The sequence below is a fragment of the Amblyomma maculatum genome, chromosome 5 (assembly GCF_055883805.1).
Source record: "Amblyomma maculatum isolate TAMU_Amacu chromosome 5, ASM5588380v1, whole genome shotgun sequence".
In the NCBI taxonomy this organism is placed as follows: domain Eukaryota; kingdom Metazoa; phylum Arthropoda; class Arachnida; order Ixodida; family Ixodidae; genus Amblyomma; species Amblyomma maculatum.
In genome coordinates, this window is record NC_139348.1 from 158232538 (window position 1) to 158254850 (window position 22313).

The window sequence follows — 22313 nt, forward strand, 5'->3', positions numbered from 1 at the left end:
GCGACCACGGCTGTACTGACGGACGCCGAAATCGCTGTGGAAGTTTCTGAACATCCCGCAGACGAAGCTCAGGCTGACCGTGCAAACGATGAGAACATTCCGACTTCACAAGAAGCGCTTGCTGCATTGGATTTACTGCGCCGCTAGTACAGTGCTATTGAGAGCAGTGGGTTTGCCCTTGTTGAGCGTTTGCAAACTGTGGAACAGGGCATGATAAGGAATGCGATCAACACAAAAAAAGCAGGCCGCGATAACGCAGTTCTTTGCGCGTAAATAAATGGACGTGACCCAAGAAGGCACCCTCCGAGCTGCTGTGCCTTCTCTGATTGAATTTTGCTGCTCTTGCATGTATTTTCTATGAAATTTTATAATACGAATTATGGATAGAGCGAACTATTTTCTGATTTTTTAACTGTTCGTTATAACGAGGTTTCACTGTATTTGACTTCACCCCTCACCCCCCGAAAAGAGCGTAAAGCTTGCCTGCACTATAGTCTTGAGCTTGTCTTCCTTGTCAGCCTGGAGGGTCTTCAGCTCAGCCGCTGCGTTCTCCGCCTCTGCCTTCAACTGGACGATCTCTGCTCGAGCCGCCTGGAGCTCCTTCTGCTGTGCAGCCAGCTGCGCGGTCAGCTCGGCTCGAACCATCTTGGTCTCTTCCGCTGCGGCGTTGATGCGTTGCTTGGCATCAGCCAGTTCGTCCCTGTAGCTAGCCAGCTGCCTCTTGACGGCAACCAGCTCCTCGCCCCGGTTATGCGCCTCTCGTTTGAGATTGGTGTTTTCCTCACTGCAGGAGGCATGTGAAGTAGAAAAAAAAAATTAAAAAAAGAAAAGATTTGGTTTGGTTTGTGGGGTTTAACGTCCCAAAGCAACTCAGGCTATGAGAGACACTTTAAATTTAGGCCTTAAACAATGATAGTCAATTAGTCATTATCTTGCAAACTAATTGGGCTGCATTAAAAAGGATTGCATATTCGAAACCAGCATAAGAAATACAGTAAGGCTGTAAATTTTTGTTACAATTTGCAAAAATATAACCAAAATAGCTCTAGGAACCATGTCTTCCCTTAAATAGAACCCTTTTCGTTAGCCTCCAGATTTCAGCCCCATAGGTGAGTACATATACTATTGTGAGGCTGCCCAAAAGTAATAAAAAATAATATGCCTCTGCCTGTGCCACTAGGTATAGCGAGCTTCCATAGGTGAGTACAGGTAAGATGCAACACCGTATGCTGCTGCTATAACTGCAACAAGGCAACCTGTGAAACAGTGCCAGAGCAATGAACAGAGGCTCACGCCAGCTTGCGGAACGCCTCCGGGTCCGTACGGCTGGACTGCTCCAGCAACTGGTTGGTGCGCTGCTGCCAGCGCTGCACCTCCGCACGCAGGAAGGCCGCGTCCGCCATCAGGGTGTCAGCCTGCGCGGCACGACTCCGGGCCTCCTCCCGCAGTGGCCCCAGCTCCTGCTCGAGCGTCGCACATCGTTCCTCGAGCTGCCGCTTGCTGTCGGACAGCTCCGTGCGCTCGTCCCGCAGGGCACGGTTACTCTCCGTCAGCAGCTGTACCATCTCCACCTTGCGAAGCAACTCTGCGTGCTGTGCGTCACTGGTGGCACGAGCCTGCAACACGGGTGTCATCAAAGAACACAGCACGCATTTCTTTTTTAGTGCAGAAAGCGTATCATGTAGGGTAACCACTTCCGCCTATCAAGCCTAATGCAGCTGATGCCTGATTAACAAAGTTCGTTATGCAATCAACTTCTTTAATTTTAGTTTCCTCCTTCCACTGAAATCAATGTATTGTCTCCCTCGATACAATGAAGCAGTTCCATTCTGCAGTTTCAATACAACAAAGGTTTTGCAGATTTAGAGAGTAAATTAGAACAAGCTATAAAACAAAAATTAAAAACGTTCTAGTTACAGTGAAATCTCGTCACTACGAACACCACACTAACGAACTTTTCAAATTAACGAATTTTTTAAGAATCCCCGGCAGATTTGCCATGTTTTCAATGTAAAACTATTTCGGAATTACGAATTTCAAAATAGCGTATATTTCAGAATAACGAACGTATTTTATTTCTTGTTCTATAATTTTGGAACATCAGTATTACAAATTTGGCTACAATTAACAGCACCGCAGCTTGCAACTCTCGCGTGAAACGAAACAGAAACCGCCGTTTCTGTGTGTATGGTCCGTGGGCTGTAGCTATCATCACCAGGACATCTAGGACCAGCTCCTAGCGCCACCATGAAGCTATGGTTTATTACGCAGTAGCCAGCAGGCCTAGCTGCCTACATTTTTTTTTCTTCCTGTGTTGTGTGCCGTACGCGACTCGGTCGTTCGTGCGTTCGCGCGTGCGGGACGGTATTTTTTATTTTTTTGCCGCTGATTATCTTATTGCGAAGTTTGTGCGAGATTGGCGATGATATTAGCCAGCAAAGTGCCAAGAAGATATGAACGCAGCTGCTTTCACTGCAAGAAATTGACACAGGAAAAAAGAGATTCAGCCTCTACAGACAGCTAGCATTGCCCCATCGACTGCCGCGATCATTATGAAAGACCGAAACAAGATTTTCAAAGCTCAGGAAGCATTGAAGATGGGGTCATAAAAAACTCCGATTTGTTTTTTTTTTTTTTTTTCACATGGACATCGCTCGGTGCAATCACGCACGCGATGAGGTGTTCCGGAAAGCTGAAGGTGTATGTGCTGTAGTGGTGTAATGTAGTGCGCGGTCGTGTTTGCTGCACGCGGCAGAAGAAAATAATGGATTTCTTCAAATAAATCGGCTTTGGAGTTAGTGCAACCTTTTCACTTGAGGTTTTGCTTGTCTACACACGTGCCTACTGCCAAGGTACGTCATTTTCAAACCTAGGTTTGACCACTGGCTTATAATCGCAGATTTTTCATTACAACAATATTTCAAAATAACGAATAATTTTTCGCGGTCCTGCGGGATTCGTTATAGTATCGAGATTTGACTGTATTATGAAATGGTGAAGGCAATACATGTGAAAAAAAAAAAAAAAAATAGAAGCTAATTTTTTCCTCCTGAGGTACCCGGGTGAACTCAATGTACAGAGCAGCACCGTAACCTCTGGCACAATGTTGTCTACAGCGTTGCTTTTATTCGTTGGCACACTAACACACACACGTGCTGAAACTGTGATGTCTTTCTGTTGAATCGTGGTGCTCGTAATTTTTTACTCGAGATAACTGGCCCATTTCATTATTCCGCCAAATGAGTCAGTGGTTTGACCGCTCAACTGTTGATCCTAAACATGCATATTCGATCCCAAATGCAGTCGCCAGTTTTGGTCAGAGACAGAATGCGTTTGCGAACCCCATGCGAAAGAAATTTCTGGAGCACTTCATCATGGCATCCTTCATAGGCAATGTCACTTTGGGACGTAAATCCCCATGAACAAAACTAAACCATCATGCCCATCAATTCTGTGGTAACCTGCTGCTCGCATATCTCATTCCCGTCAGCTTCTGAGAGTGGGTGATGAGTCGCAGGATTACTTGACACTACTAATGGATTTCCGCTGCACTGCCTGGTTTCCTATTCCGTAAAAATGCGTGCGCCATGGCAGTCGCAGCGCCGATGTGCCAAGCTCGTGATAATTTCCACCGACGGCGTTTGTACCTCCAGCCATCAATCAAGATTTCCAAGACTTCCGCTATTCCATCAGAAAACGCTTTGAGGGTGATATATAAATGCGCAGTGCCTGTACGAAGCTGCCTGGAATCTCAAAATATCTAGACTGAACCAGCATTTTTTGAGGTATTCAGTTTAGAATTAATGAAGATTTATAATAATGTTCTCATCACTCGTTTTGCTAGGTATTTCTTCTAAAATCACCAGTACTAGAGGCCAATAGGCAAAATAAAGTGAAACAAGAAGGTTTCAGGGATGCGCAAAATCATTTGCACTCCTGAAGGACAACATCTTGACGTAGCAAAGTTTCCAACATAATGAAAGGTTCCTGAAACGTACGACTTCGTTTCATCAAAAATGAACTGTATCAGGTGAAATAGGATAAGAAGATTTATAAGTGACAAGCGGTGAAATGTAAACAATTCTTAGCGGGAATTACAATGTGTCAGAAATGGACGCTTCAAAGGAAAGCTACACTATGCTGCACACTGCTTCAAGACAATCACAAAAATAAAGAAAAGAGGTGCAATAAAAACAAAAAAGAGTGAATATGACCTTGAGACGCCACAGTTAACATATTCAGACTACCAAAAGCCTTGAAGTGAACTTATCTGCTGCATTCATTTTTGGCAAAAAAAAAAAATTTCTTCAGAATATGGTTGCCAAAGGGTTAAGAGTGTCTTCATGTTCTACAGCCCAAAATCAAAAGCTAGCATCACATAGTCTGATACTTGATGAAAGCACTCACATTTCTTTTGCACCAAATGATTACCTCACTCTTAAGTTCTGCCTGCACCACACAGCAGTTCCACATTACTATTTTAGTGTCCAACAGCAGTACACTGAAAGCCCCTTTAGTCTTGCCCATCATTTATTTGCATGTTAGCCTTACAAACGGCCAACAACATTTAGCTGAAGAGAGAGAGAGATCAGAAGGGTCACTGCCTAACAGCAACAGCCATCCCATACCAGTGCACGATCGTGCTCGGCACGCAGCTCCTGCTCAGCCTGTCGCAGACGAGCCGACTGGTGCTCCAGCTGCACTGTCAGCCGCGCGCATTCAGCCTCCGCCGCCTCAGCCCGGGCGGCCACAAGCTCTTTCTCGCGCCGCAGGAAGTGCACTACCTCCCGCAGCTGCTCCAAATTGCGGTCTCCGCCAGCCGCTGCTGCTCCGGCCACCACTGTTGCCTCGCCCGCCTGTGTGTCCGGCCACGCCTTCTGCTGAAGCACCACCACCTTGAAGAAGAACGGTTGATACGTTTCATCACAACAGCAATCGCACAAGGGGAAGCGAACTAACTCGGGCGTCACCTACGTTCATAACCTCACCTCCTAACAAGAAAGTTGTTCATTAAAGCGACTCTGTAGTTGAACAAAAAATTGTGAGGGTTTAAAATGGCTTCAACAGTGTAAAAGTGAAAGCTGCGTGTGCTGCAGCGATAGCTTCTATAACACTGCCTTTACAGTCTGCAGTTTTTCATAATTTTTAAATCTAGGTTATGGGGAAAAGGAAGAAGCCTTACACTTTTGAGTGGACACCACATAATGGTGGACACCTACACCTGACTAGGTCAAGGTCATATTTTCATATTTTTTATTGTAAATGGTGCATTGGCTTATACGAAAAGAAAGGCACAGTATCTGTCAGACTTGAGGGAAGGGAGGATGGTGGGAGTGTAAGTGGAAAGAGTGAAAGAGGTGCGGTAGTGGAGAGCTAGGGAGTAATTTCAGCCACTGGGGGGCCTTTAACGTGCACTGAAGTTGCACAACACAGCGCTGCCTCTCCGTTTAAAGAGACAGAACACTGGCCAAATTATGTTGTGAGATTACGGTGGAAATTAAAAGATCTTGCCTCAAACATTATGAACAAAGCACTACAATATCAAACAAAAAAGGCCTTAGAATTTTAACTTGCCACTGAAAACCACATAAAAACAACTGAGTTGCCATCTTGTGGAGAAACTCGATTACTATCGCTGCAGTAGTATCCCCTGTGACTACATCTTTGCAAAATATCACTGATTTTCTGCAGTGTTGCACACTGTTATAGTAAAAACAAGTCGGGCTTCAGAAAACTTTATACAGAGTATATACAAGAGATGATACAATAGTCAAGCCGGATTTGCTTCCCCAAGGAAGCAATAATCAGAGACAAAAAGCAACTGACCGCGGTCGGCCATGCCGACCGCTAAAGCAGAAAAACAAGGGACTCCGTGTCCCCGCAGTCGAGCTGGTGCCTCTTGCCCCAGCTCCAAAGCAGCCGCTACTCCCAGCGCTCGGCCAGCGCGAGCGCCCTATCGCAAGGAGTAGCTTCAGCAAAAGAGGGCCGGGAGCAGTCCTGCGCTCCTGAGATGAGCCGAGAGCATGCACCTTTCCACAAGTCAAAATAAAAACGCAATCACGGCAACTTCTCTTCAAAACCCTCGCAAAGCGCATCAGATGCCCACTACACGTGTGCAACGCGACAAAAGCCTGCCCCTCTCGCGGGTTTTATGGCCTCCGGCTGCTTCCACCCGGGCGACGGGACAGCAGGAGACCGCGTTAATGAGGTCCAAGACGAGGCAAAAGGGGCACTTCTCCCGTCTCCAATAGCAAAGGGAAAGTAAACTCAGAGGAGATCCGAAGGAAGAGCTCGCGTTTTAGAGCTAATGCTTTCCTTCTAGGAACCAGAACGTAACGCGCTGTTCAACACTTGGACACCCAGCTGAGAAATGCTCCCAAAACACAAGTACACGTATACATCAACGCTGAGGCCGAACAGAGCTCGGGCCTTACACTGTTTCTTTTCTTTCTAGGAGTGCTTGTCATACAGTGAAAGCTCGTTAATTCACAACTCGTTAATTCGAAATAGTCATCGTGGTCCGGCCCGCAGTGCATAGAAGTCTATGCGCGTAACAGCTCGTTAATTCACTCAAAAATTGGCGCCGCCACCCATAATTCGAACTGCGCGCTGCCAAGCGGCGCTGTTAAAAACCATCGTTGGAGGCAGAACGATAGATGGCACAACCATCGGGGCGCCGCTAGGGTGCTGGAACAAGTACTAAACAGTCTTTCCTGCCGCGACTCCTTTGAGGAACGACGTTTTAGTGTTATCGACCACGGTTTCGTGTTGCATTTCGTGAGCCCTCGTTTTGCACGCCGCTTGTTGTGAGCTTGTGTCCGCGAGATGTGTTCGCGTGGGAAATACTGTGCCAAGACGGTGAAGGAGAAAGTGGCTATTTTACGCGAGGTGGATGAACGGAAGGCCAGCAAAGTGGAAATCGCGAAAAAGCACGGGATTCCACCAAGCACGTTGTCGACGTACGTCCGAAATAGGAAGGCCATCGAGGATGCCTATGAAGCCGAAGATTTCGCCAGCAACAGAAAAAGGCTTCGGTTAGCCAAGTATCCGGAAATTGAGACCGCTTTGATCACGTGGGTGAAAGAAATGAGAAGCGCTGACATTCCACTGAGCGGCCCAATTATCATGGCGAAGGCGGCCGATTTCGCTCTGCGCTTGAATGTGGAAGATTTTGTCGCCTCCGAACGATGGTTTCACCGCTTTAGAGACAGACATAATCTTGTCTTCCGGGTGTTGTCTGGAGAAGCCAAAGAAGTGGATGCAGAAACTTGTGCCACGTGGCGAAGCGGTGCTCTGCAGCAGTACTTAGAAAGCTACTCGGCACATGAGATATTTAATGCTGATGAGACGGCTTTGTTTTATAAGCTCCAGCCCGACAGAACAGTAACATTTAAAGGGGACAGCTGCGCTGGCGGCAAGCGAAGCAAAGAGCGGATTACTGTTCTGGTCGCCGCTAATATGACCGGGACGGAGAAGGTCCCTCTTTTTGTTGTCGGCAAGGCACATAAGCCTAGATGTTTCAAGAACATTAGGACGCTGCCGACGGAATACTCCGCCAACAGCAAGGCGTGGATGACGGGCGAATTGTTTAAAAAATGGCTCTTGAAATTCGATCGGAGGATGGAGCTAGGGAAGCGTCAAGTTCTCCTCATTGTGGATAACTGCTCGGCACACAAAGTCGACGCCGAGCTGAAAGCCACAAGGCTCGTCTTTTTGCCCGCCAACACGACTGCGGCCTTGCAGCCGATGGATCAGGGGGTGATCAGAAACATCAAATGTTTCTATAGGCGCCACATGATCGAGCGCATGACTTTGTGCACTGGAAACCAGAAGACCAGCACCATCACATTGCTCACAGCAATGCACATGTTGGTGCGTGCATGGGAGCAGGTCACGCCGTCCACAATTGCAAACTGCTTCCACCACTGTGGCTTTGCTGCCGGAAGTATGAAAGAAAGTGGCGACGATGGGAGTCCGGAGCCTCTGCCTGCGGCTGTGCGTGCTGTGCTGCAGGACGTCAGTTTTGATGATTACGTTGGAGTAGACAGCGATGCAGCAGTGTGCGGTGCCCTAAGTGATGAGGACATTGTCGCTGAAATTGTTGGGGAGCAGTCTGTCCCAGAAGAGGCAGAAGACGAGGACGACGACGAGGAGAGAGAGCCCGTGCGTCCATCCGCGGCAGAAGTTATGGGAGCGCTGAATGTAGCGCGCCTTTTCTTCAGCTTTGAAGAGGGGGAAGAAGACTCCCTGCGTCGCATTCGCATGCTAGAAGACCGAGTGAGTACGGTAGCCCTCAGAGAGAAGAAGCAGAAGATAACAGACTTTTTTGCTAAATAAATGTTTTTCGTGCCCTCCGGGCATCAAACGCCTTCATTTTTGCTCACTTTCATTAGTTCGAATTTTGGTTAATTCGAACTGGCCTGGCGGCCCCGTGGAATTTGAATTAACGAGCTTTTACTGTATTTTTTTTTGCATTTTGTGCTCTCTCTAGTGCGTCCTTAAATAAAAACCACCCTTCTTTTCACATCATGAGTGGCATGCCTTCAGCATTTGTCACTAGATGGCGCCACAGAAATGATAACCTATGGTCACTTAGGGCAACAAACTGGATTCCAAGGGAAGGAAAGCATAGCAGGGGGCAGCAGAAAATTAGGTGGGCGCATGAGGTTAAGAAGTTCGCAAGGGTCAAGTGGATGCAGCTCACACAGGACCGGGTTAATTGGAGGAACATGGGAGAGGCCTTCGCCCAGCAGTGGGTATAGTCAGGCTGAGGATGATGATGATGGCGCCAAAGTGTTTCTAATTTCATGGATGAAGCGGTAATCAGTTCAGTTCAGTCGTTCAGTCGTGTCCAACTCTTCGTGACCCTATGGACCATATTACGCCACGCTTTCCGGTCTCTCACTATCTTCCTAACATCACATAACTTCATCTGCAGTGCCTCGAGGATGCCATCTAACCATCGCGTTCGCTGCCTACCCCTTCTCCGGTGACCCTCAACCTTTCCCAACATCAAATCTTTCTCCAGCGACTCCTCTCTTCTCATCAGATGACCAAAGTAGCTGAGCTTTAACTTTAGAATTTGACCCTCCAATGAGCAGTCAGGGTTTATGGTCGACAGTATCGACTGATTTGATCTTCTGGCAGTCCAAGGAACTCTCAAGAGTCTCCGCCAGCACCACAATTCAAACGCGTCTATTCTTCGGCGGTCAGCCTTCTTCACAGTCTAACTCTCGCATCCATACATCACAAATGGAAAGACCATAGCACGAGTTATATGGATCTTGGTTGGCAGTCGAATGTCTCTGCTCTTTACTAGGTGGTCAAGGCTAGCCATGGCTCTCTTTCCCAGAAGCAGGCGTCTCCTAATTTCATGGCTGCAGTCTCCTTTCGGGGTTATCTTGGAGCCCAAGAAGAGAAAATCTGTCACAGCTTCCACTTCTTGTCCCTTGATGCTCCAGGACTTGATAGGGCAAGACGCCACGATCTTTGTCTTTTTAAAGTCCAGTTTAAGCCCAAACTTCTCTCTCTCTTCTTGTATGCGAATCAGAAGTCTCTTGAGTCTTCTGATGCAGTAATAGTGTCGCCTAAAACTTTAATCAACGAGGCGTATATTGTTATGCCGTAACAGCCTTGAACGTGGAAACTGAAAAGGATGCTACTCTACACTAAAAATGTCTATTAGTGTCTGGTGGATGAAATTTATATTTGTTTTCATTACGTCTTTTTTTCGACCACCAGTCATCATCGTGGTCACTACTCATGGTTTCCAGCATCGGGCTACATAAAGGCGGGCAAATGCACTGACCGAAAAATTCTCAGTAAATATTTTCTACAGCGTTTCCATCAAATTGCTATGTAACAGAACTCTTTAAACAGCAAACTTTCCATTGCATAAAAAAAAAATATGAAGCCGAAATTCCAGTGTTCTGTCCCTTCAAGTTAGACTGCGGACAGTCACACTTAAGGTCAAGGTCACTTGAAGGTCAAATTTAGTGCCACCCAGACCAGCTTTGCTTAGTGTAGGGAAGCTTCCACTTCTGGAAATCCGTTGATAGGTAAGGCATAGTACCTGTCAAGATCACTTGAAGGTCAAACTATCAGACACACGAAGTGCAGCTCTACCTAGAGCAGTGTCAGTTTCGCTTCAAAAATTCTTCCCTGTCTAGCGTTCATCGTGGTTCGGTAGAGCAACAACTGCCTGTCGGGGGCAGTTACTCTATCAACTGAGCTAACCAGGATGGCTAGCAGATCAGATAGCATGGCAGGAGCAAATTGATCAATAACCCAAAGTGGGAACAGTGTTGGCCCAGTGATTAGAGGAAGCCCAAATTTGTAACAAGGCAGTAATTGTTCATTAATTTCGCTGGGTGAATGTTACCAAGCAATTGCTCCTTCATTACACAAATTCACCTGCACTTTGGTGGACTTCCCCTAAAACATTATGCCAACAATCATTCCTCTGCCTTTCCACCGTGCCTATCTTCCCACCACCACCCTGTTACTAGTCCTCTCCCGAGTCAATTTTCACTACAGAGTACACACGCTGCACCTTCCCATGGGACTGCTCACAACCTAGTCCATTTTAGCAGATGGCACTGAGGCCCCATGCTCCCAACCATTGCCATGAACCAGTCTGCTCCAGGACAGGGACAGACCTCCCGTTACTGCCATCTTATAGCAGTTACGACCACAATGTGCCAATTTAATTGCCGGTCTTGCTGCTCCATCCGAGCGCCCGCTAGATTTGACTACATCCCTTAGCATCCATTCTGTTGCTAGGAACTTCTGTTCTGCATTTTAAGTCTACCCAACCCAAACACGCATCTCGCACGACACTGAGCAAGAGTCCTGCTTCCCCTTGTCCACAAGGGTCCAACACCTCCAAGTAAACCAGCTGCATTATGTGAGGGACACAGTACATAAAAATGCTGGGAACAAACAGGCACAATCATTTTAGAAAGCAGTACACACAAAACACAGGGAATTTCCACAGCAAAAGAAGCAAGTGCTGAGGCAGTGCAAGTGGCGTACTAGTGAGACCGGATGCTGTTAGCATGCAAGCGCTTTCCGACCAATGAATAACTGCAGCTTCCCTCCACTGTGGTGCGCGGGTTGTTGCCTTCGTGTTCTCCGCTCGCGCAGTGGCCTGCCTACCTGAGAGCTCAGCATCTCCATCTGCTGGTGAAGCAGAGAGTTCTGGTGCAAGAGCTCCTCGACACGTTTGGCCATCGACTCCTTCTCAGCCTGCAGCTGTTGTTCGTGTTGGGCCCAGGTCTTCCGGGCCGACGCCAGCGTTTCCTCGGCACCCTTGGCCTGCTGCTGCAGGCTGCAAATCTCTTGGCGAACTTGGTCCAGCTGCGAGAGAGCAAATGGTCTCATCTCGGTTTAATTTCAACCACAACCATCATCTAGGTATTTATCGGATACAATTACTGCGATATAAACACTCTTTGGCATTTTCCAAGCTGATTCAGTAGTTCGAGCTTTCAGTTGATTCGGACAGCTTTTCTAGTCTCTTGAAGGAAAAATTAACGAGAGTTTACAGCAATCGGTAGCAATGCAACAGCTCCACCCGCAGGTGAACAATGCTTTCTATTTTTTCAATTTTTTGCTTTTTCTTACTGCACAGATTTTGTATGCATGGTCTGATATACTTTAAATTCTCTGATACCCACATTTGATTCGTATTGGAAAATTTGAATACTCGCACAGCCTTTGTCAAAAGGAAAGTTCACAAGGATACGTGCTGTTGATTAGTATCTTTGTACCTCTTTGTCAGTAAAAGTCTGGTGACAGCATTTCTTAATGCAAGCACAGTTTTAGAGGCCAAACTTTGGACAGGAAAATTTTTCAAAAATTTGCACTCAGGCATACAAACGAATCAAAAGATTTTTTCTGTCGCACCTGCGACACTTCCAAGCATAAATCTTTGAACGTAAACAATTCAGTTGATCATCAAACAAAAAAAGAAGAAAAGCAGGGTGCATGAATATTTGAATTACCGAATAAGAATCAAATAACAAGCTCTCAGACGATTCAATTTGTGAATCAAACACGCAGTATTCGTGCATCAAATACCGTATTTACTACCATAATGAACCCACTTTTCTTTTTTTCCATGATGGTTATATCAGTTCCAGGAGACGGCTCATTATGAGGTGGAAATGAGTCAAAATTTCACATCATACATTTGTCTGTCCATCTACCTATTGCCAATAAATGCACGTGGACAGCCATAATCACATCTCCGTCCCACCCGTGGCTTTGTAAGTGCAATGAACACTAATCAATCAACCCGATAACAGATATAAAATAACGACTAGTACCTCGGCCCGTGTGGCTGAGAGAGCTTCGATGTCTGCCGCATGCAGCAGTAGTTCCCTTTCGTACTTCTCCTGGGCCTGCACAAGGAAAAGCGAGACATGATCGAGACAGTGCACAGTTCCGTATTCAGAGTTCGTGTTTCTTTGCGCATCTGTATTTGATTAGCAACAATTTCATATGCAGAGGTGTGCAAACGATCCGAGCTCAAATCAAATGTGAATGGAACAACATTTTTGTCAACAAAGTGACAATTATGAAATCTTTAAGGAATATGAATTACTGTTTGCCGATTCTAAAGATGCCATTGATTTCGTGTAAAGCAATTCCTTGAGTGGTTATGTGAAATGTTATGAAATATTTTTGTGAAGTGCCTAAAAGAAAGGTTTTTTTTTTCTAAATAAGGGGGTACGCGGGGCTAAAATCCCAATTTTCACCAAAAAACGTGTTCTTAAAGTTTTGTTGTTTTGGATTGCGCATGTATTATAGAAACTTCTCCCCAAGTTTGGTTGCCATTATTCTCTATTCTCCAGTATTATCTAGGAAAAAGAAGTATCAAACATGTGAAATATGATGACGACACAAAAAACGAAATTCGTTTTTAATATAAAACACAACAACGTGACCTAACGTTTCTCCCAATAGACCAATTTTTCCGTGCATCTCATATTTATCCAATCGTCAAACGCTTGCCAGGTGAAGTTGTATCCACTGCAAAGAGCCACCACTGTGTGCCGACACTGTCAGTACCATGATTTTGGTTTTCGAACAAATTAAAATATCAGAGACCGGAATTTGCGTGTCACGACCAGTGGTAATAGCATCACCACAACTCAACAATCGTAACAAACGAGTCAAATAATGCATTCAAATTATGTTGCAGGGCCCTTTTAATCTCATCCCCATAATACGCCATTTGCGCTGCTTCAAGTAGAGGAGGATTTTACGAGGAGACCTCGTCGGAGGAAACACCAAGGGGCATTTGTGAATTTGAATCGGCCCTGTAGCAGAGGAGCGGCTTTTTTCTCCCCTCCACAGAGCGGGGGTATAGTGTCGAGTCAAGGCACGTTTGTGAATGCGGGCGTAAGCGATGCCGCTGCACCACTAAGAACACAAACTGACCAACCTGCTTGGCCAGTGAGTGTTGCACGTCCTGATCGAGCACATGCTCAGCGTCCCTACGGGCGTTGTCGGCCATCTGGCTCTGGGCTTGGGAGAGCTCATTCCGGGCGGCCGCCAGTTGCTGCTCCAGTTCCAGCACCTGCCGCAGGAAGGAAGGAGACGGCATGAAGATGCCAGACACCAACAACATCACTGTAGACGCACCAATTCGCATTAATCATTACTGTCAAACATTAAGTGTTGTGGAATGAAGGTTGTGGAAGTTTATTTGATTCCCTAATCAACTAAATTGATGCATCAAGCATATCGCATGCTAAAGAAATCTGATAGCGTGGTGCAACTGCGAGTTCATGACCACGCAGTGCCAGCATCAAGCTCCTGCATGTACACTGTGGTAGACCATCTTAGTGGGTAGCAGTGTTTCTGCTATCAGAACTGCAGAGATATGTCACAATGCTAATTTGCATTTTTTTCATAACAGCAGCTTCTTTGAAGAATTATTCGAACTCTGCTGCTTGGTCACAAGAAATATAGGTTTGAGATTTGTTGGCGCCACGATGACCTGCACATCTCGAGAACACTGTGAATCCACTTCAAGCTGTTCATCTTCATTTTGGACTATATTTCCGAAATTTACAGGTAATATTCGTTTAGTCTGCACACTATGAATGAGCCGACAAGTCAGCTCAGTCCGTGGCAGACCACAGCATCCTCTATTTTCCATGCATGGTCATCAGCGCCAAGGTGAAGAGGTGCCGACCGTCGCACTTTTTGTCAAGGCACGGCCGGTCTCGAGGGAGAGCGCGCTTCTCTTCTCTTATGGCCTCACCAATGGGGTCTGTTTCCACCGCCCGCCGCGCCTTGGTGGGGTCGCCACCACCCCACTGCTGCGCCTCTGCTACCGCCGTTCACACACAAGGGAAACGCGCGCTCGCTCTTCGCTCCTCCCACCTCAGTTGCAACCGGCAGGCCTGACATTTCACCCCTTATGGTTTATACAAATACGTCGTAATCAGCGTCTAAAATTTATCGTGCAAGAGGAAAACACCGCTTGCGTGTGCGCCTTCGTCAGTGCGGCCGAGCACGGTCAAATGAAGCTGGTACACTTACTTCAACATTTTTTGCCCTAACTTTTGTACAGAAATAAATTTATCAGGCTATGCAGTGTTCCTTCGAAAGCTGTAAGCAGGTGTAGCGCGACCTGATGTGAGTGCATGGCAAACTGTTGGCTGGAGAGTCTGTCAACCGCTTCTGTTTTCGTTTAGAGCAAAATAGGCACCGGTGAAAATTCATGGCGCATCTCAGATTCAGAGTAAGGAACAAAATTTACGCACATAGTTAAAATTGCAGTTGCCTAGTGGAGTGAGCTGTTCCAGCTTCGTTCAAAACAAATCAGTCGGTTGAAAGACAGAATATGTATAGTCGAACCCGGATATATCGAACTCGAAGGGGATCGCGAAATAGTTCAATATATCGATAATTCGATATACAGAAATCGCTTGTGACGGCACTCGTCGTGAACTCGCAATTGTCAGCCACTGCAATCGAGTATCACCAGCTGCGTCATTTATTAGCCTCTTTTTACCGCTTTCAGCACAAGTGGTGTCATGAATATCAAACAATTTCTTTATTGTTTCCATAATAAGCCTAATATCATGTAAAATTTTATTAAAACGGCATTTATTTGCAAAATAAAATAATGTTTCAATACAACACATTTGCTAATATATAAATTATAATAACATTGAAAACTCAACCTTACAGTCTTTATTTCGACTGCTATACTAATACTTTATATCCTGCAAGCATTATGCAACTTACAATACATTTTTATGAAATTATTTTCATCTTCGGTGCTATGTATGGATGGTTTCGCATCTAGCACTGAAAGACGGCTTTACTGCTGCAGACGAGTTGCTGTAATGCTAGCCTTGAAGAAGCTTCGATGTGATCAGTTTTTTTTTCTTTTTTGCTATTCTTGTGCAGGCTTGGGAAAAATTCGGATTAAAATGGACAAAAGTAGCTACCATGCCGCAATGCATGTCATATGCTTGTCGAACATTTGCTGAGCGACAGTGTTTTTATATAGACTCAGTTCACGTGTGTAGTACGCTGACGACATGCCGCTGCAGTATCTACCTTCCGTGTTCTTTCATTCCAGGGCTGCACTCACCACGAAACAAGCGAGAGACAGCGCGAAACCATGCAAAAGCCGCCCGCCGCCGCTGAAGCAGATGCGGAGCGAACAGTGAGCAGGTCGCGCCCCTTGCGGTGGCGGAGAGCGTGACTCAAGGAGAAAAGTTCCCATTGTTCACGCAGCGATTGAGAAGGCCGTAAGAAAGAGCGCGCGCTCTCCCTCGAGACCGGCCATGTTCAAGGCTGCGAGCGCCCCTTCACAACAATCGCGCAAGCGTCGGAAAGACAGCTCAAAGTGCGAGCGCATTGTCGCATAGTATAATGCCCTCTCCTAAGCTCGACGGTGCGAAATGGAGGGACACATCACAGATTTTTTTTTTTTTTCTTTTCAGACTTTTGGCGGCAAAAGTGGAGGATGGGTTCACTATTTCAGTGGGTTGATTAAGTGACAAATATGGTATCATTTTTCATGATTGTAAGCAGCATCTCAAGACGATTTCTGCATATCAAATTATCGATATATCGATCTATTTCGCGATCCCTTTAGAATTCAATACAGCTGGGTTCGACTGTATAGTACCTTAATTCTGGCATACTGGCCCAGCACAGGTTACAGATGTGCCGGGGATAAAATGTGCTGGCAGACACATGAAAATGAAATTATGCGCAAACACGCATTCCTTTTCTATCTTGTAAAACAGGAAATAGCTTGACAAAACCTGTACCGTTGATTTTCAAGAAAGGTACTTTGATACTGTACTGGAGATTTATATAGATACATATTGTGAAAAAAAAAAAAAAAAAAAAAAAGGGATGTGCAATGAACACGTCATGTGCATAATGTCACAAAAAAAAAAAAAGCCTTTCCCTATCTCAGCGGCATCTACATATCTTGTATTCACTGGTAAGAATGTTGCCAGCACCTTAAGCTACAACTCCCGAAACACTGCTGGCCTTCAAGAAATTAGAGTTCTGCCTTCACTACTGGCAAGAAGATAGCAAATGAATGAGCCCATCTTTTCTGGGCTCAGCAGACACGCCCCCCGCGATTAAGTTCCCTCATGCTAGCAATCACCCACCTTGGCCTTGCCCTCCTCAAGCAGCTGAGCCTTCTCATTGGCCAGCTCGTGGATCTCTTGCTCCAGGTGGGATACCTTCTCTTCCAGACTGCTCTTGGCTGCGGGAAATAAGTTCAGGAAAATATCAACAGGGCACTCAGCTTACTCAGTGTGTGTATGACATGGTATGTGATACTGGGTTTAAGGTCCTAAAAAAAACCCAGGCTGTGAGTAATGCCATACTGTAGGGATTCAATTTAATTTCAACCACCTTGGTTCACCATTGGGCATTAAAAATATGACCATACAAAATCACGCATTTGTGTGAATGCAGTTCTTCGCTTAGTTCCTCGCACACGAATTTTGTTATTTTCAATGATACAAATTCAGACACAATGTTTTTGAGACAAGATTTGTTTTGCCTAGATTTTACTGTGGTTATTTTGCACAAATAATACACACATGCTCTACAGCATCAGTGTGTCCAATACACCACACCATTCCGCTATGACACCAATCCATTCCGCTACCACGCCACTCTATCCTTTGCCTGTAGTTTTTTACGCTGATGTTCAGCTGGTGTCAAACCAAAAATCACTTCTTGCGTTCAGGTACGGTGAAACATCGTTAAAACGAACAGTTACAAAATCAGAAATTAGTTTGCTCTATCCGTAATTTGTAATATAAACTTTCGTAGCAAATACATGCAAGAGCAGCAAAATTCAATCAGAGAAGACACAGCCTCGAAGGGTGCCTACTTGGGTCATGTCCATTTATTTACGCGCAAAGAACTGCGTTATCGTGGCCTGCTTTTTTGTGTTGATCGCGTTCCGTATCACGCCCTGTTCCACAGTTTGCAAACACTCAACAAGGACAGACCCACTGCTCTCAATAGCACTGCAGTGACGGCGCAGTAAATCCAATGCAGCAAGCGCTCCTTGTGAAGTCGGAATGTTCTCATCATCTGCAGGGTCAGCCTGAGCTTCGTCTAAGGGATGTTCAGAAAGTTCCACAGCGATTTCGGCGTCAGTCAGTACAGCCGTGGTTGCCACAATGTTGTCGTCTCCTACAAAGTCCTCTACAGTCATTGTTGCGGGCATGTCACCAACAAAACGCGAAAAATCGTTACAGGCCTCATCGAGCTCGCGGAGCTCTGCTTCTGCTTCGTCGGGATCGTCCCTATCGTCACTTGATGCACGGGCCTCTGCTGGACCAAAACCTGCGTGCCGAAAGTGGTAGGCAATCGTTTTGCCTTTCACGCTGTCCCATGCTGCTTTAATGCTCCCCACAAGTCAATCTTCAAGTCCTGCTTCATACGAAGCTTCACGAGAAAAGTGTCAATCAGTCTCCTTTTGTAAACTGCCTTGAAGGCCCTGATTTTATTTCGAGCTTGGTCTTTAACGTCAGTGCTGCTCTTTCTTTCCCGTTCACCGCCATCACAGCACTACGCACACCCGCGCACCACACTCGACACGATGACCGAAGCAGCGTCGGTCACGCCGCGATGCTGCTGCTTACTCTAAAACCAAAAAACGCAAAAGGTGCAAAAACCAAAAAGGCAAAAGCAACATTCGATCGCACTGCTGCCGCCGCTGCTGAAGCGTGTCAGCGATGGTGAGATGCGAACGATTTCTCATCGCCTCCGAGATCACCTCCGCGAACACAAACGCGCGCTGAAGTGATCTCGGAGGCCATGGATTTCTTTGGCTGTCAGCTCTCAATGTCGTCATGGCATCTGTGGCACTGTCAGCGCCTGTGAGGTAATCCTGAACGTTCGCTGCGCCGCACAACACACTTGTGCAACGAAGCCTGCCTCCTGCAATTAAAGTGAGGTAGTGCTTGGCATCTCGAAGTTCGTAATATCCATTTTATGCCGAACCGCGTTCGCTATGGGAAGTTAAAATTACATGTATCTGACAAAAATATTTTGGAAGAGTTTGATATATTTAATAATTTGTTATATGCGTGTTCGTTATATCGAGGTTTGACTGTATTTGTTTTGGCATACGACATTGTAGGTGAAACTGCAGCATCTTGCCATACACCACGATGCCTTGCACAAGATGTCAGCACACTGCATGACTGCACTGGCAGGGTTCATCCCTACTGAATCCCCCCCTGCGCGCCACATTGCCTCAACAACTAGTGGCGCCACCTCGTGGTGCTCCCCACAGTCTCGCGAAATAGTGTCGGACTTGCCACCAGATGGGTCCACCTATGCAGCATGCCCTTACTGAGCAGCCGCAGGGTTCGTCACCCACCTTGCTGTGCCTGCTCCAGGGCTTCTCGGCAGTGGCCACTCAGGGTGTCCTGCTCGGCCAGCCGGGCTTCAGCCTGGCTGCACACTGCCTGCAGGTGCTCTGAGTGCTCCCGCACGGTACGCAGCTCCGCCTGCAGCTCTGACAGACGACCACAACAGAAACAGCCAAAGAAAAGGTTAAAAAAGCAGCACAAAGAAAATGGAAGGCTGTAAATCAAGAGGGCCCAGGACCCGCCTCCTATAACAAGGCAAACCATGCCTGCAGGTGTCCTCTGCCAATGACGCCCCAAACAGTAGCAAAAGTGCTAGACAAGACCCATGCACACTGGGGTACAGCCAGGAAGGATAACCATGGTTATAAAGTACCATAGTCAGTAAAAGCCATAGCCAGGAATGACCAGAGAGTAATAATAAAAAACTATTAATGCACACACAACGCAGGTGACAGGTGCAGCTCTCACCCATTTGTAAGCATGTGACGCATCAAACCCTGCAGCTGCCTGGAAGTAGGCTTGCGCAATCCAGTAGGCATGTTTATTCCTCCACAATCTGCTTTGCCGTTTTGCACTCCCAGGAACGAAAATAATACATTAAACAAAAGTCATTTTCACAGCCAATACAGAGCTCTTTTACTTGCCCCTTTAAAGGGACACTAAGGACACCCAAATATGCTATCAAAATCTAATAAACAGCATTTCGTGACATTGTCACCGCATATTCGGCAGCAAAAAATGTAATTATTGCTGAGATATTGCGATAAGAAGTTGAGGTGTTTTTTGTTCTTGCTGGTCGAATTCAAACTGGTTTTTTCCTACTACGTAGTAGGGTAAAATGATGCACACTATGATGCAAAAAGGGGATTCCGTGATTGCTGGCACGTGGGGAGCAGAGAATACTTCGCAGGTGCTAAAGCAGGTGCGTGCCCGCCAGGGGCTGTCGCTGTAATGGTGAGTATCCTGCTATGTGCACTCCTCGAGAAACGAGACGTTTTCTTGTTGGGGGTATGTACACGTATTGTTTGAGACGAAAATCGTCTACTTCATTCATGAAACGCAGACCTCAAATACATGTACTGCTGCAGCCAGCATGCAACATACATTATTTTGAATCCGCAGTCTTCCTGACGAACCCGTGGTTGAAAAACCTACCTGCAGTTCTCACTAGTGTGCCTATAAACACGCGAGTACAATGCAACATTTGTAAACAAAGTGGTAACTTATGCGTTATGACGAGACGCTGAACTTTTCGTAGTCCACTCCGGTAGGCTTTCCGGAAAGCTGGGGCATCCGCAGTCACTACAGAATACCATGTACCCAGCTGCTTTTGAATCTGGCAACTATGGTGGCTAAATTCCCAAGAATCATTGCACACAGAAGAGAGAAGGGAGCGGCATCACAGGAGGTCGGCTTGCGGAGACTGCGCGCGCTCCCTCCTAGTTTTTTTTCTTCCTCCATTGTGCTGAGTCATGATCTTCCTTCAATAAGCACTTAGGGTAGGCGCATCGGCTGCTCCGAGCTCGTATTTCAGGCGCCGCAAGTCCAAAACAAGACTATCCGAGCACGCACGAAGGGCCTGAGCCGGAACATAACCGAAACTGAAGTGGGCGCCTGTGGCACCGCCACGTATATTTTTATATTTGCCTTGCAACATTTACGTTGTCGTTTCGCCATCGTTTACGCGTGATAAAAGCATGTTATCATGTTCGAGACAAACCCTACTACCGCATTCAAATGGGCAACATAATTCGCATTTGTCAGCCTCCAGGATCCCTTGCGCGTCATGTGATTTCTAGTTGCAAGTCTCGGCCGTTTCGGCTGTGGCGGCGATACCTGTATTTCTATTCTTCCTCGTTACTACGTTATAACAGCTCTGTTTTCAGTAAGAGTGGTTTTTTTTTGTAATCAGGAACTGGCATTCTATCGATGCAAGCCCACTTCATTTTTTTCTTTAGTATCCCTTTAAACAACTGTCAACCATGTTTTAGCAGGTTCATACTTGGACCTACCATGACTTTAGTGCACAACATTTCACGTGCTTATTTCAGCCACATAATGACTAAATTTTGTACGAATAATTTTTAATAATCGACAAAAGCAACTACAGAATTTTTAATGCAATCAGTAACCTTTTTACGGCTCAAAATGTTCACACAGCAGCCATTCAAAATGATGTCCTGGATACAGAAATGCTTGAAAGTTGTGCCTTGTAAGGGAATCGCATTACTTTGCTCAGCTACATGCAGTCCAGTATTACAGACTTATAAGAAAAGCCATTTCGCACTGCTCTAACATGCTTGTTATGCATGTCCAGCGGCTGCAAAAGTGAGCACTGTATTTTACATTTGCTTGCTCAATCGTCATATAATGTGGTCAAAACCTGTGATAGGCAAAACACCTCTCAGAGAGTGCAAGCGACTGCAGAGTATTGCACAAAAGGGGAGAGAAAGGACCTTATCCCCGTTCTGTGAGGGAGGGGGGGGGGGGGGGGTAGTTTAGCGCACTAGCGACCTTTCACTTCTTACCCTTCACCCCTCCGCCCACCCCCCAACAAGCCTAAACCCACTAAGCACTCACGGATACAAAGGCCTGTCTCCTTCCCTTGCCTGCATACAACCTTCACTGCAGAGCCAGAGAAAAGTTGTCAAGGAGTACAGAGTAATTTTTGGCTCTACTCCGTGGGCCTAATAAAAGGCTAATGATGGCAGAGTGTAAGTTTATACATCTGTCATTTCTTTATCTTCCCTGCTTTGCATTTCACGGCCTCAGTACGGCAAGCACAGCTCTTGTGTTGCCTTTTGCACCTGGACTTCACCCCCGCATAGGTGTCCATCTGAGATGTACTGATGCCTGTACAGCCAACAAATGCGCAGCACCTCAGTAGTTGCCACCCATTATCTGTGCACACACTTTGTGGCACAAATAAATCACGTAAAACTTCAAAATGTGGATATAACTGCTAACCCCCACCTCTAACATACAAAGAATTATGCAGCTTACTTGATTAATTTTTAAAGTAAAAGATTTTTCAGAACGGCTGATCTTTAAAACATTTTTGTGGTCCCTAGAGTCAGATAAGCCGGTCAGCGATTGTACCAGGCCCATTTCCACTTAATTTCCTTCGTAAGAAGCCTTTAAACTAAAATGCTGCACCACTTCTGAGCAACTTATTACATGTAAGCTTCTGCTACCAGAACTTTTTCCTACTATCTCAAGAAGTGAGCAGAGGACCCCCGTTTGAGGACCAGTGGATAGAGACTGACCTTTGACCTTGTCCTGGCTTTTGGTCAGGAGGCTCTTCAGGGAGCTCATTTCTGCAGTCTCCACCGCTGTGCACATGCAAAGGTAGAGAAACACAAGCTCAGGGTAACCATTTTCTAGAGACTACACACAGTTACCGGTTTGCAAGTGAGTAGG

The 22313-nt window shown here is 46.2% G+C and overlaps 1 protein-coding gene across 2 annotated transcripts in view; it reads right to left on the reverse strand.

Moving 5' to 3' along the window:
* LOC146190102 (nucleoprotein TPR-like) overlaps positions 1 to 22313 on the reverse strand; it is a 91723-nt gene that overhangs the window by 34394 nt on the left and 35016 nt on the right. For both annotated transcript variants that reach the window (XM_084604841.1, XM_084604840.1), the window contains exons 20-28: positions 22160 to 22225; positions 18902 to 19039; positions 16662 to 16759; positions 13451 to 13585; positions 12330 to 12404; positions 11158 to 11358; positions 4629 to 4895; positions 1294 to 1616; positions 484 to 784 (exon numbers count right to left, since the gene is read on the reverse strand). In XM_084604841.1, the coding sequence (XP_084460967.1) occupies positions 484 to 784; positions 1294 to 1616; positions 4629 to 4895; positions 11158 to 11358; positions 12330 to 12404; positions 13451 to 13585; positions 16662 to 16759; positions 18902 to 19039; positions 22160 to 22225 (1604 nt within the window). The remainder of the gene's footprint in view (positions 1 to 483; positions 785 to 1293; positions 1617 to 4628; positions 4896 to 11157; positions 11359 to 12329; positions 12405 to 13450; positions 13586 to 16661; positions 16760 to 18901; positions 19040 to 22159; positions 22226 to 22313) is intronic.